Source organism: Phocoena phocoena, chromosome 6, assembly GCF_963924675.1.
Source record: "Phocoena phocoena chromosome 6, mPhoPho1.1, whole genome shotgun sequence".
Lineage (NCBI taxonomy): Eukaryota > Metazoa > Chordata > Mammalia > Artiodactyla > Phocoenidae > Phocoena > Phocoena phocoena.
In genome coordinates, this window is record NC_089224.1 from 49887028 (window position 1) to 49902030 (window position 15003).

General features: G+C 40.3%; 1 protein-coding gene across 3 annotated transcripts in view; it reads left to right on the forward strand.

Moving 5' to 3' along the window:
* Nucleotides 1–15003, forward strand: part of BNC2 (basonuclin zinc finger protein 2) — a 296481-nt gene that overhangs the window by 141905 nt on the left and 139573 nt on the right. For all 3 annotated transcript variants that reach the window (XM_065878632.1, XM_065878634.1, XM_065878635.1), the window contains one exon: nt 5821–5923. In XM_065878632.1, coding sequence (XP_065734704.1) covers nt 5821–5923 — 103 coding nt within the window. The remainder of the gene's footprint in view (nt 1–5820; nt 5924–15003) is intronic.

Consider the following 15003-nt stretch of genomic DNA (forward strand, 5'->3'; position numbering starts at 1 on the left):
TTTTCAGTAATTCAGTTTTAGTGTAGGTTACGTTCTTAACTCTTAAACATTTTTAAATGATTCAAGTAGAATTTCATAATCCAAGTTGTAAATCTTGGTATCCTCCCCAGAAATGAATAAGGAGAAAGCGGATTTAAGAAGGATTTTTAGTTATATATGGGATATTTGGCCAGGTTAATGAACACTTGAGGGGATCTCCTGGCAAATAGTTTTCTTTGTGTGGAAAGACAAAACCCAGAAGTCTTATTTTTGGGGGTTTTGGGAAGGGAGGTTCTCTTTCCATGATTGTTCCTTCAGAATATGTCTTATGTTTCTATATGCCCCATGGCCTTATTTTGCCTTTTGTTGTTTTGTATTAATAGGTAACTTCTGTAAGTGTTCCCAAAGAAGGAACAGCTAACAGGAGATGTATTAATTAACCTTGTGTCTAGTTCTTTTGTGATATACGCTAAGTATTAGCTGAAGCCACAGTCTGTGCTTTTCTGAGAAACATCATTTGGTGAGAAGCTGACGTTCAGTTCACGTTAACTTGTAGAGTTCAAGCCAGCTACGAGTATAATGAAGTTTAAGGACTCTTCAGTCTTAGTGATAACAGAATCTGCTATTTGAATAGGGCTTTGGTACTCATCCAGAATACTAGCAAATGCACTCTTACTTAATATTCAAATATAAGTGTTACCGACTGAACCTTGATTAAATATTTTTATACTAAATTGGTCTACTTTATGAATTCTAGACATACTTTTGAACGTGAATATTCATAATTTACTGGTTTTAACTGTATCTCTTCTTTTTCTACAGGTAATGGAAATAAACTGATTAGTAATTGGGAAATCCACCCTATCATTTAAGAGATGTGTAACACCTAAATAAACATTTTTGAACCCCAGTATTAAAACAGAAATAATAATCCCTGTCGTGCGCAATTTACAGGATTATAGTATGAAGAATATGGCATCATATATGTCAGTTCATTTATTCATTAAGACTAAATATGTGTTAAGCATTTTACAAGGTGTTGGAAAAAATACATCGGGAGGAATCATAAGGGGAAAAGAATTCAAATGTAATATGTGGAAAGTTTCTTGAGGTCATAAATGTTTTCCATCTTTTGAGCTTTTGCTATCACTAGACACAGTGCTACATGCTTTATATTCATTATTTCATTTGAGTCTTTTTGACACTCTTGTGATGTTATTGTTACCATCATTTTACAGATGGGAAAGAGGCTCGGAAGACTCATGCATTCTTTCTTTTTTTTTTTTTTTTTTTTTTTTTTTGCGGTACGCGGGCCTCTCACTGCTGTGGCGTCTCCCGTTGCGGAGCTCGGGTCGTGCAGGCTCAGCGGCCATGGCTCACGGGCCCAGCCGCTCCGCGGTATTTGGGATCTTCCTGGACCGGGGCACAAACCCGCGTCCCCTGCATCGGCAGGTGGACTCTCAACCACTGCGCCACCAGGGAAGCCCTCGTGCATTCTTTAAGTGCCTTTTAAGCACCTATTATTTGCCATTATATTTACACTGTAAGCCCAACAATATGTCACTGCCTTCAAGGAGCTTAAATTCTACAGAGGAAGACAGACTTTAATCAAATAGTCACACAGATACAGGTGTGTGTGTGTGTGTATATATATATAATGAATAAGTATAGATAAATATAATATTCACAACTGTGGTAAGTGCTGTGACAGAAAGATCCCTTGGGGGCAGCTGCCCTGGGGAATGGAAGTAGTATTTGAGTTGAAAGCTTGAAAGATGATCAGGAGTTAACAATACACAGTGGGGGCTTGGATGGTGGGCAGACGGAGGGGCTCTGCCCCATGGCTGCCTGCGAGTGGGTGGAGAGCTCACACAGACCTGGAATCGGATTCCTGTGACTTCAGGGCAAGGTCCTGAATTGGCTCCATCTCAGTTTCCCCCTTTGTGAAATAAAGGGAATAACAGTACCGACCTCGTGGTATTTTCTGAGGGAGAGCTAATGTTTGTGAAATGTTAAGCACAGTATCTGGAAAATGGCACATATCCAGTAAATCTAGCTATCATTGATAATACGTAATAGTTTACTGTTGTAGATAAATGTTTAAATCCTACCTTTCGTAGAAGAAAAGACCAAGGCATAAAGAGGGAGAAATGGTGCTTCCCAAAGCTGTTCAAGGGCTTCCTTCTGTTCTTAGGGTCTCTCCTCTGAACCCACTGCCCATGAGCTCTGACTGTCAAATCCTTGAGCACAGGAACTCTGCCATCCATTTCTGCCACTTAACACGGTACTTGGCTCCACAGTGATGGGCTTTGCGTAGTGATGATATCTGAAGCTGTAGGAGGGGATGAAATTGCCTAATTAAAGAACGAAGAGCCCGGCCGTGGGAAACACCTGTATTTATTTACAGTGGAGAGAGAGTGAGAAGCTGCTGCCAATAAACTAGGATAGTTGGTCTCTACAGCCCAGGAATGAAGGAGAGTTAGTGCCTTAAGTTCCCTCGGGGTCTAGGAGAACAAGGAGGCTAGAAAAGGGGACCAGATGTGATGAGAACATTCCTCTTGGAGACAGCAGTTTCAGGACTGTGTGGGGCAGAACCCAGATTGCACAATTAAAATGTAGGTGGAAGCAGTGGGTGGTGGGTGCATGTATTTTTCTTTCAAGAAATCTATGGCAAAGCTAAGCAGAGGAATCATTACTTTAAATAAGTTGCAGGCTTAAGAAAACTTGTTCTTGGGGTGTTGGAAAAGCTTATCCTACTGAAATGAAGGAAAGAGTTTCAGGCATTCGCTGAAGTGGGGTCCTGGAGGTGTGGAGGGGTTGCTAGCCTGAGTTGGCCAGACCTGCATAAGGGTCCTGCATCTATAGGTGGGAATATCCTGATCAAATTGTCTTCTCTTTTCCTGGTGTCCCCTTTCTGTCACCTCGTTATCGCCGCTGAATTTTCTGTAGTCATGAATGCCCGGCAGTGGGTGGGAAGCACTCATATACTAGCTACGTGAAGAAATGGATGTGCTCACCAAAATGAAAGCTTCACCATCTCTGCTCTTCCCAACTCTCTCCTTGTAAAGTGTGTACGTTTTTGAGGCTTAACTGGCTTTGATAGTTTTATGATAATTTATTTTTTTGAAGTGTGGATGAGTTGGCAAGTGATCACATTGGTTCTGTTTTGTTGTGAATAAATAGTATGTCAAACTTTTATGCCGTTTCAAAAATGTTACTTAGAATAAAACTTCCTTTGAAGCCACAATAGTCTCATACTCAAAATATTTATTTAGACCATATTGTTTAAATATATATAATTCCCTTAAGGAACAATTGTAGTCTATATAAATCTGAATTGAAAACAAATAGACCTTCTGGAAGTCATAGAAATACAAAATGGATATTCCAGTGCTCAAGTGTTTATATACAAAAGGAGCTGAGGTGTTCCAATGTTTGTATGTTTAGGTACAAAAAGGGTAAAATTATGAAAAAGGAAAAGGATGATGATCTGAAAAGTTTAATTCCCAAATGTGCCAGATGTATAAAGTTATTTAGGAAGAGAAAAATATTTGAATCATAAACTAGTTCTCAGTAAATGAATGAATAGTTCAATCAGTAAATAAATAAATATACATAAAATAAAGCAAATCTACAGTCTCTTAATTTGTTTTGTCCTGAATATAGCTATAATTAAAATCGACGAAAGTATGTTTTAAACACAATGTGAAGTGAGGCTATTTTTGTTAAATAACTGTCAAATCAAAATGATCAAATCAGTGATTTAAAATATGTATGTTTTTTGTGCTGGAGTTAACATGTAGTCCTTGAGAGATAGTCATTGTTAGTTTTGATCATTCCTTAGTTCGGTAAAGCAGAGGCGACTTTTTTTCCCTTAGTGTTTATGAAAGATTCTGTTATCGCACTTCAGATTATATAAATATTTTAATGTCAATGTGGTTGCTGCATCTGAATTTATAATTGGACAGTTTGTAAGGTGTCTTGTTTTTAGTAGAAACACTGCCCTCTAAACTGTTGTTGTTTTGTTTTGTGTTACCATAGTACAATCAAATTGTGAGTTCATTAATGAACACGCCATTTAAAGAAGCTCTTTCTAACCTGGAATGTTCTGACGTATTGCTCAGTCAGTTAAACTATTGAAGCTGACACAAGAAATTTGGGGAGAAACATTTCCCCTTCTAACCTTCAACTACATATGTTATTCTTGCGTAGTCAGCATTTCCTTTGCTGCCCCTATTTCTTACTACTATTTCCTTTCATCACTAATACATACAGCAACGTTTTACAACCTCCTAATATGTAACTGGACTATTGACATTGGAAGAAAGGCCCTGAAATATCAGGCAGATGATACACCTGAGTGTTTTTCTTGCAGTAATAGAGGAGCAAACTAGGGTTGGAGGTGAAGCAAGAGAGGAGTCTAGGCAAGGACTCTATTGGAAACTGAACAGGGACCTATAGATTTGATGTTCATTAACAAAAGAGAAATATTTTAAACTTGCCTGATCTAAAGCGTGGGGAGCAGTCAAAGCCCATTCAGTCTTACTCTCTGTAAATGGAGTTTGTCCCAACCGTGTTAACAATGTCTAAAATACTGTCTGTTACAAATGAGACGGTTTATATAAAAATCCAGCTGGTTCCAGGAGCATGAAGGTCTGGAGCTGTGTAAGTGAGAGTAGCTTTCAGGCCCAGCACTGCAGTTTCAGGTAGCCCTGTACCTCTCCCCCACCCCACCCCGCAAATCTGTAATTATTGATTGCATCTACAGCTGTAGAGAGGTCTTTTCCTGGCAGTTCAGGTAGTTACAGTAGATGGTTAATCTGTGAATGATCGGACTAAATCCCTTCTGTCTTCAGAACTGCCATGCAAGTTAGAACTAAATGTATGAGATAAATTCATTAACTGTAGTCTAGGAGCATAGGTTGGCTTTAGCACTGTTTTTAAGCATAGGTTCTTAATCTATCAAAAGTTACACTTCATTAATGCTAATTTTCTGTGGATTCGCTTTATAATGTAAACCGGGGAGATGATTTTTTAAAGTGCTTGTAAAGAAATGAAAGGTTTTTGAGTGTGTCTTTCAGTTTTCTAAGATATAGGTGAGTTGTTCCAAGTATCAAATGTTCACATAAATGTCTTTTCCTGTGCTACATCTGATCTAAAAACAAATGTAAACTTAATCTCTTACATCATCATTAAAAAAAAAAATGGGGGTTGTTTTGCATTTTGCAAAATAGGAATGAAAATGGGCTTGATATATCAAGGGGGGAGCAAACAAGGAATTGGGAAGTAACAAATGATGCCAGGTCTTATTGGGCCAACAGGAATGTCTCTCAAAATGTGTCTGAAAGATTAATAAAACATTTAAATGAAACACTGCAGAAGAAAAGTAATATTCTAATAATATTACTTGTATATCATGTTTTACTTGGAACAACATTTCGTTTGAACATTATTGTGTGAGAGTGTATATTTTTTGCACTGTTGCCAGGTGGATGAACTTAAATGTGCCTATTTGGTAGCACCAGTATTTTTTCTCTTTCGGGTCCCTGGTGTTTCAGATCCAGCATCTTGTAGAGTATGTAATCCTTTACTCTTATACTACTCGGTCTATGCTTCTAATTTAAAGCTCACCTATGAATGGCATGAAACATTCTATTAGTGAATCAGTGTTGTTTTCTAATATGTTTTGGTAAGAGATTTTGATGGTTTCAAAATTTATTTTTAAAACTCTCCGGGCCCCTAAAGCCGTTAAAAATGGGAAGTGGGTGTTATTATTAAAATGGTGAAGAAATAGGGTACCTTTGAACAGATGCTGATCTCTTTTCCTCCTCTCGTTTGCAGGCCATCCGCTGCACACTGGTGAACTGCATGTGTGAATGTTTCCAGCCGGGGAAGATTAACCTGAGGACTTGCGATCAGTGTAAACATGGCTGGGTGGCACATGGTGAGGAAAATCTGGACCTTGCTTCCCGTTCTTGTTACGTTCGTGTGAGCGTGCCTTAATTTTTTTTTTTTTTAGAGCTGTCACTGGCCTAGAGAAGAGAGGGGTCAGCTGTGCTCCAAGTGTTAGTTCCCATGCAGCCTGCAGCTCCCAAATTGCATATTCTCGGCTCCAAGAAGTAAGGCCAGGCGGGCAGCTCTCAGCAGCAGGGCGAGATGTTTATAGGACAGTTGGGTTCTGAGTGAACATAGCAGCAGCCAGCAAGCACCAGGCCCGATGGAAACTCAAACATACCACAGTTGGCCTTCCAGGGCCTGGACCTCAGAGGGGAGCTGGCAAGTCCTCTTTGCTTGAGGAGAACTCCTCCATGACTGCTCAGCCTTGTCATCTGCGTTCGGGGCAGAGTTTATCCTCCCAGATGTTAAATTTTGTATGGTCTAAGGTGGGTGAGAGAGTGAACGGGAACATTATTTGGCTGGTATCTGAAAAAAAATAATCCGTAAATAACCGTCTTTCAGCGTGCCCGGGGATTGGAGGAGGCTGGCCCTGGTGGAGGGTGAGCTCTGCATAGGTGTGTGTTCGGGGCGAGGGTGACCGGGGGCCGAGGCGGGAAGGGTGGAGGCTCTTTGCCAGATGCGCAGAGCTGTCCCATCCGTGGGCCTCGACCGAGCATTTAACGTGTTCTTCTGTCTGGTTTATGTTTTTTACGTTGAGGCGAAAGGAGACTTGCAAATAAGCAGGGACTTTACATTAGTTTTCTTCACTTCCTAGGCTGTATAATTTTAAAAGATAGGTAATGTTTATAGAAGAAATCCTGGCTTGAGATTTTATTGACAGCCTGGGGGAGTGGCTCTTAAGTGGACATATTCTTCATTCCCAAGCAGTGCCAAATATCCAGTGGGTGGTATTTTTTTAAACGTCATGTTATTCTAGCAAGATCTGAGGGAACGACACCGGACCATGCCTTGAGATGCATTTAATTTATCATGTGTCTTGCTTGTTGGGGCATATATGTTGGTGTTATGGGGCCATTTCAGCCCTGTTTCTGTGAGGGAGAGAGAAGAGGTATATCGAGTAGTATGGGGGGAGCACACTGGAAGGCGTGTGCCTGAGACACAGAGCCACAATCCTCCAGTGCCTCCAGGGATGGAACTTGTTCCTGCTTTATTAACAAGGCCAAAATCTGTAACAACTCTCAGTCCAGTTTTGAACCACACTTGAGCTGCTGTTGCTTTTGTGGCCTGTGCAAGTGACTGCGTTCCATGACTTTTTCTCCCTTCCTACATGAGTTTGCTAGGGCTGCCGTAACAAAATGCCACCGACTGGGCGGCTTAAACATCAGAAATTTATTTTCTCGTGGTTCTGAAGGGCCGGAAGTCCCATATCAGGGTGGTTTCATCCTGAGGCCTGTCTTACTGGCTTGCAGATGGCTGCCCTCTCGCTGTGTCCTCACATGATCTTTGCTCTGTGAGGCACACCCCTGGTGTCTCTGTGCACCCAGATTCCTGTTCTTATAAGGACACCAGTCAGATTGGATGAGGGGCCACCCTAAGGGCCTCATTTTAATCTAATCACCTCTTGAAGAAAGGCCCTCTCTCCAAATACAGTCACATTCTGAAGGACTGGGGATGAAGGCTTCAACAGATGAATTTGGGGCGGCGGGGGGGGAACACAATTCAGTTTGTAACACTTCCCAAGTATCCTTCTTTCTCTCAGTAAGTATTGGCTCTGCCAGATAACAGCTTATGTCCCAAGCCCATCAAGGATCCTGGAGGCAGTGCGGGGTCAAATTCTGGCTCTACAACTTTGATGACATGTCGCTCAGCACCTCTGCACCTGAGCTTTCTTATCTGTAATAGAGGGTTAATGACATCCACCTTGTAAGATTATTGTGAGCATTGACGATAAACTATATGAAGCCTTTAAAATAAATTATACATGTTAAAAGCAACAAACTGGACAACACATGAGCAATAAGGGGGGTGGGGAGGGTCCAGTCATTAAACAAAGGACTTTTCATTCATTCCCTCTCATTTTTTCCAAAGCCATCTTGTGTTACCATCATCTGTCTACTGTGGTAGCCTTGTGAGTATAAAAGTTTACTGTGTCACCAGTTTATTTTATCTGTCTAACTTCCACGTGCATATTACATTAGTAGTGTAATGGGGGGAAAAAGCAATATTTCTTCCTTCTTGAACAACATAAATTATCCCCAGCCAGTGGTTGTTTCTAAGATTTTTCTGAGGGATGTGGTTTTTCCCTAAACTTGAATAAGGTATTTCTGTTACATCAGACTCGGCCTTTCCTACCGTGTCATTAGAAATTCTGTGTTTCTGGTATATTAATTGCGAAGTTTCTCAGATCTAACTTTTCCTCACCACTGCTATCACCTTGACCTCTTTTCCCCCACAAGGGAGACATATCTGTATACAACTCAAAATATGTACACGCCGATATACAGATCTCACTCTTCCCCCATTCAGTAGGACAAATATGACAGTGAGGGTCTGGCTCCTAGCTTTTGAGTTGGCAGTGGGATGAGAGCACCCACTCTTTTGCCCTTAGCATTTCAACTAATTGCTTCACTCTCTCCCCCTGCACAGAAAACCCTGAAATCGTGTCTCCAGTTATTTCTGCTCAGAGCTGTGAGATACAGCCGTCTTCCTGGCTGCCTTACTCAGTACAATATCCTATGTGTGGGACAAGGAGAAAGTGACTTGTTTTTTCTACTGTGTGATTTTTCTGTGAAAGTAGATGGAACAGCAAGCAGTAAGACTACCAAAATACATCTCATGGAATCATTTCATCATAGCACTGCACACGCTCCGCATGTAATTGTACCATAAAAAATGAATATTTGCCGTTAAAAATAACTAAATGCCAAAACCAGGGTTTCTCTACAAAAAGATGAATTTTTAGAAATTTGTTGGCCTCTTTTGAATTAATGTCTTACTATATCTTCTTTGTTATCAGCATCTTCAGTTTCTTCCTAAGATGTAGGATTTCATGGGTTATTATATATTTATTCATACACACGCAGTCTCACACAGTCACTTCATAGCCTTACAGATTGCTTCTTAAATCTGCTTGAATTGTTGACGTTAGTTGCTTTACAAAAATCTTAAGATGTTTTGAAAAGTGAAAAGGAGTAATTAATTCATCATACTGTAACACCTGAATTTTGCAATTACTCACTGGGCCTTGGTGCTGTTCACAAATTACTTCCTTGAAATCTTAGCACCATTGAGATAAAGAGGGGGGAACCCAAAAATGACTCCTTGATTACCAGTAGGTATTTCCCACTGAATTAATAAAGGATTTCCTGCTCTTTTTCCCCATTAAGGAATTTCAGCTCTTGCACTTTGAAAGCAGGGCTTTATTGAATTTAACATTATTTAAAACAAGCTCTTTGGGCATATAGGATGTCCATACCGACAGTGTATAATAACCTTGAGTTTCTAATTTTGTCCTATTTCACAGTCTTCAGTTGAAGGACTCCAGCATACTGCCACTTAATTCACTTAACAACTGTATTTTTTTCCTTCCTCTGTTTGCACTGTCTTTTCTATGCTTTTCCTTCATTTGCCTAAAATTATCAGAGTGAGTCTTGAAAACATTAAAAAAAACCACATTTCCTGCAAGTTTAATTTTTCTTGGTTCAGCATTGCCAAAATAAGGTATCAGCGTAAGAGCAGTAATGGGCTTCTTTACTGGTGACATAAATGTTTGTGTCAGTAGAAATTCAGTAGGTGGCATTTTGACCCTTTCCCACCATACTAGGGTAGTAATTCTACTGTTCAGAGAATTGAAGCTTCAGCCAAAGATTTTACATAGCCTTACAAATTAGCAAATCTTACTAGTATACTGAGTTGTGGACAAGGAGGGGTGGGAGGAAGTGTACTTTGTAGCTACTCATCATTCTCCTCTGAGGAACCTGCTTCCAGTGAGAAGTATAACTAATCGGACTCTCTTGCCTTTGTGATAAACTGGAGGTGGGGTGTAAAGGGCGAGGGCTACTGTACTTAAACCATTTTTATTATTTGTTGTTTGCAAATTAGTTTTAATGTCTATAGTCTAGATGATGACTTTATTTCGAAACCAGTAAGATGAATAAAGTAGTACAAGTGTTAAAAAGGAAACTATATTTTAAATGATTTTCAGAAACATTTAATGATAATCCAGGCCAACTGGAAAATTACTGTTTAAAAAAAAAACATGATGGGATATGTTTGATTTGATAAAAGAGGTGGGCAGATTTTAGAAAAGTAATTTATTTAGAATTTTTTTCCTTGGCTAGCTCAGTAATTTTTACTTCTGACAAAGCCCACTTGTTAAAACTCCTTTTAAGAAAAAAAAAAAATCCATTGTTTCTTGGGATGTCCAGTAAGCATTTGTCAAGGATAGAGGCTTGATGAATAAAAAATATATTATATAGGTTAATGAACCCCACGGTAGCTTTCTTGGTGCAAATTATTTTCTTTATAGAATACTTTGACTTTAAATACTTTATTTACTCAGCAAGCCAGCTGTTTTCCTGCCAGTGTTCAAACTATTCAGATTTTTTAAATGTAAAATGAACAGGCTTGGCCTGTCTTCTGGATCATCAATGAAGAGATATTTATTAAACATACATCATATGTAAAGTATTGTACCAGGTATGCTTTGGTTCTTCAGTTCTGTGCCACAGGAAATGGTGAGAAGTATAAAGTTAATTTAGTGTCATCTACCAACCAGCTTTATGGTTTAATGTACTGTAAGACTTAATATTCATATAATCCATTAATTTCAAGCCTTTCTTTTTTGTAATTCACTGGAAGTAATTTTTCTCTTTTTTCTCAGCATCGTTGAATTTGAATTCCCAGCTCTTTACTTGATATGTCTTATCAGAGCAGGGGTATTTATAGAGACACTCACCCGAATAGAAAACATAGGACATCCCGTTAAATTTGAATTTCAGGTAAACAGCGAATACTTTTCTAGTATAAACATGTACCTTGCAAATTTAGCTGAGTAGTCCTGTGTTTTTATGTGCTAAATCTGGCAAGCTTATACCTAAAAGAAAACCCTAGTTAGGCTTAATTTGCATAATTAAGTCCTAAATCAGGGCCATCGGTTCTGAGCATTCTGTAATCAAAAACCTTTTGATTATGTCCATCCTACATTTAGAATCACAAGATCGCAAATCTGTAAACTATTCTGTTTACAGATTCCTGAGATTTGTTGGCTGCTCGGTACTTTGTAAGGATTTAAGCAGGGTAGATCAAAACCAGTAATTTTTCGTTTTATCCCATGAAAGGTCACATGTCTTTATTACTTGTCCCAGGCTGTGCTCTTCTTATGAATTGTCTGAACATCTGTGAAAGTAGTTTATCCCCAACTGGTAGTTCTGTAATATTCTCCCTGACCAGTCCAAGAGCCAGTGTAACTAAGTATACGCTTTCCTTTTCCATTCTCTTTTCTTTGCTGGTCTTCTCCTCTTCCCAACCCCGATAGAAGTCTATTATCAAAAGCAATAAAGCATGGCATTTCTCTGACATCATGCTCATTCTGAGTAACACAGCAACAGTTTCTATATGATCATTTGTAAATTTGTCAAGCGTAAGAGAGGAGGGTGAATAAAACGGAGTGTCCTCTGACAAAGGAAAATAATGCTCGCAGATATTAACCTGCAAGAAAGCTCTGCCTCCCTCTTAACTGACTTGGAGACTGTCCTAACAAGAGTGAATTTTGCTTTGGGAGAGAATTGCTGCAGAGGGGTATTTAGGATTAGATGAAAAAAACGTAAGAAAGGTCCTAGCTGGAAACCTCAGCACAGGGAAATAAATGCAGGCTTCGACGTGGCAGAGTAAGAACCGGATCCTTTGGGAAGAGGTAGGTGACCATGCTCCTAGGCCTTTTCTTAGAAACACGAGGATAGAAACCCCACAGTCCTCTTCCCCTGGTGCACCGGTTTGGAAAAGGTGGGAGTTAATGGAGTATCTGCTTAACAGAATGTGTCTTTCTAGAAGACTTAGTTCTTCCCGGTTGTGACACTGAAACCTGGCTCGCCTAGCTGCAGACTTCTCTTTTAGTCAGGGAAACCAACTTCTAGCTGTCTCCTGGCTCTGGGGGGGCCAGGAGGGTCCTGCTCTCTCCATGGACGAAGTCCTTGAACATCTCTCCACTTATTTTTATTTTAGAGAGCAAACACAAGGCCACTCTCCTGCCTGACACAAGAGCCTTCTTTGCTTGACCTGAGGGCACCGTGCCCTCTTCTGCTTCTCTCCCTTACTCCCTGATCACAGCTGATAAGCTTGAAAGGGAGGACATCCTCACAAATGTGACGGTTTGCTGCTTCATTCATGGCATTAACTATATTCTTATTGTGTCCCTGAGCTGCTTGTTTTGATTTGTTTCTCAGTCTGCCCACCTTTGGGACGGTGCTTTGAACTCCCTAAATTTTTTTTTTTTTAAATCACCACACAAACAGTGCCTCCCCTTCAAAGTCCTGGGCTGTCTGCCTGTTAGCTCCTCAGATGTTGTTTTTTAGCTCCATCTTGTTCAGATGGAAACATACGGCGGATCTGGTAAATCCTGGCCTCTAAAGTGTACAGTGCCGGTCCCCTGCTAAGGACTTTCTAGGGAGGATCTTGAGATTGAAACCTACAGAGCTGGAGCCCCAGGGTCTGAAGAAGCTTCAGGTACACAAATGGGAGGCGTGAGAGAAAAGGAGGTAAAAGTGCAGCTCTGTGTAGGTTCACATCCTGCCTCTACCACCTGCCATCAGCAGAACCTTGGCCAGGTTACATAACCTCTGTATTCTCATCTGTGAAATGTGGATAATGATAGTGCCTAGTTTGCAGGGTTCTTTCTGGCATTAAATGAGGTAATCTACTTAGTAAGTGTTAGTTGTTATTTCTAAATTCGTACAGAAGTAAAGCTTCAACCTTGAGAACATGACAGGCACGTTTTATTGTGGTTGAAACGGTTAAAAGTTGCGTGTGTTCAGGACAGTGGTCGAATCCCATCTCAGTCTCTAGTTAGTTAGCCCCAGTTCTTTTATCTGCAAGCTCAAATAATAATAGGAATGTACCTGAATAGCACAGTGAAGTTTTGAGGAGGATTAAATGAAGAGGTGGACTGATTATTAATTATACTCTCTAGAGCCTCATGAATTTCTTCAGTGTCCAGTGCTGGAGTGAGGTCACCAGTTCCTTTGACTGTGAGACCAGCTGTTCCTAGGGTGATCTTGTTTTCCCCAGCAAATCCAGTTTAGCTTCATACCTTCCATCTCCCCTAAAATGTCATGTGAGCCCATATTTGAATAGAAGTCCCAAACCCTTTCTCCCCGCAAAGTCACATTTTAAGACGCGCACATCAGTTGAGATGAATTGTAGGATTGCTTATCTGTTGAAAATCCGAAACCCAGAAGTAAACGAATTTTAGACAGGGTGAAGGCTACTTGTGCCTATTCTCACACCTGTGTTCTTGCATGTGAAGTGCTTTGATGGGCTAACCACTTTATCATTTTACTGCGCTTTATTACATCATAAATTTTTATATCTTGCTAACGATCCTACAGGAAGCTTAATTGTTTATAAGAACATCTTCGTTAACTGGAGTTCACCAGGTTAAGCAGAACAGAAATTGAAGGGGTTATACATGAAACATACTCAGTTCCTCTCATTTTAGTCAGGGTGCTCTGTTCAGATAATGGGGAGATGCTGCTGGGTCAGAAGGACCCAGGATGCCTCGGCAGTACTCTCAACCATTCTTCCTCCTATTGTGTCATAGTGATGACTTCTTCTAAGTGTGGGTCCCCCATACCCCCCCTCCACCCCTAACCCCCACATTTGAAGAGTAAAATCGCTGGATGAGATGCATGTGGTATTTCAGAGAAATTCTGACTTGTATTCTGGGAGGCATAAAACGTTGTCTGTGCAACTCATTCCTTACCAGGTGTTGCCTTCTGGGAGGGGAGAAGTTTGTAACTCTTTAAGAAGCTTGAGTTAATCTGTTCTGAATGAGCAGATAGCTAAAGCGTTGTATAGGAAATATTTAAAGCAGTTACTGCCACAACTGTATAGACTTGTAAGGGGCCCAGTAGTAAGGTCCCTCTCTCCTTAGAGCTGTTCCTTGATACATAGGGAAATCCCCCCTTTGGCCTCTAGGTCTCCCAGCCTGGTTGTATGGTCAGGTGATCCTACAAAAGCAAGTGCAGACCCAATTAATTGAAAGGACAGCCTTGCTGGGCCTTAAGTTCAATTGGCCACAGAATGCAAAGGCAACTGTAAACCTGGCTTTCCAAAAAGGAAGCCACCATTTTGGATCTGAGCATTTGAGATGTGGTTAGTCCCAATTGAGATAAGTTGTAAGTGTAAAGTGTACACTGAAATTTAGAAATGTAATCTTAAAAAAAAAGAAGAATGTAAAATAGCTCATTGAGAATCATTTTTATATTGTCTACATATTGGTAAAATTTTTATGTATTGGGTTAGATAAAATATATTTTTTAAAATTCGTTTCATTGTTCATTTTTTGCTTTTGAAATGAGAGTAGAGAAATTTTAAATTATGTATGTGACTTGAATTATATTTCTATTAGGCATGGCTCTTCTAGGTCCTTGGTGTGAGATAAATGTATTTGGAGGACCGAAGCTTAGGTTAAACTGGTTTGCTGGTAGAGTAGTTAAAACTGGTGTGAGAATCCTAGAATCCCAAATTCTGGCTCCTGTCCTTTCACTCAGTCCTTCGTGCTTTCACAGCTGCTGCACTATTGATCATGTCTGCTCTTTCCTCTGCCCTGCTCATCAGGGAAGCTGGACCTGTTCGCCCCCAGGAGCAATTAAGTATTACCTCCTGTATACTCTCAGAATACTTCACTGAGACCAGAAGGGTAGTTTCTGTAATACTGATCCCTCCACTAGCTTGGGACCTCAGGAAAAGCACTTCTTCATCTCTGGGTGCTTATACCCATTGTAGCATCTCCCACCTGAGAGAACACATGGAACAAAGGCTTATGGGAACCTCCTACGTGTATCTAAAAGTCTCTGATTCCTAACTGCCAGTTTCTTTTCCAGCAGCCTCTTCCCATTTTAAGTAGTA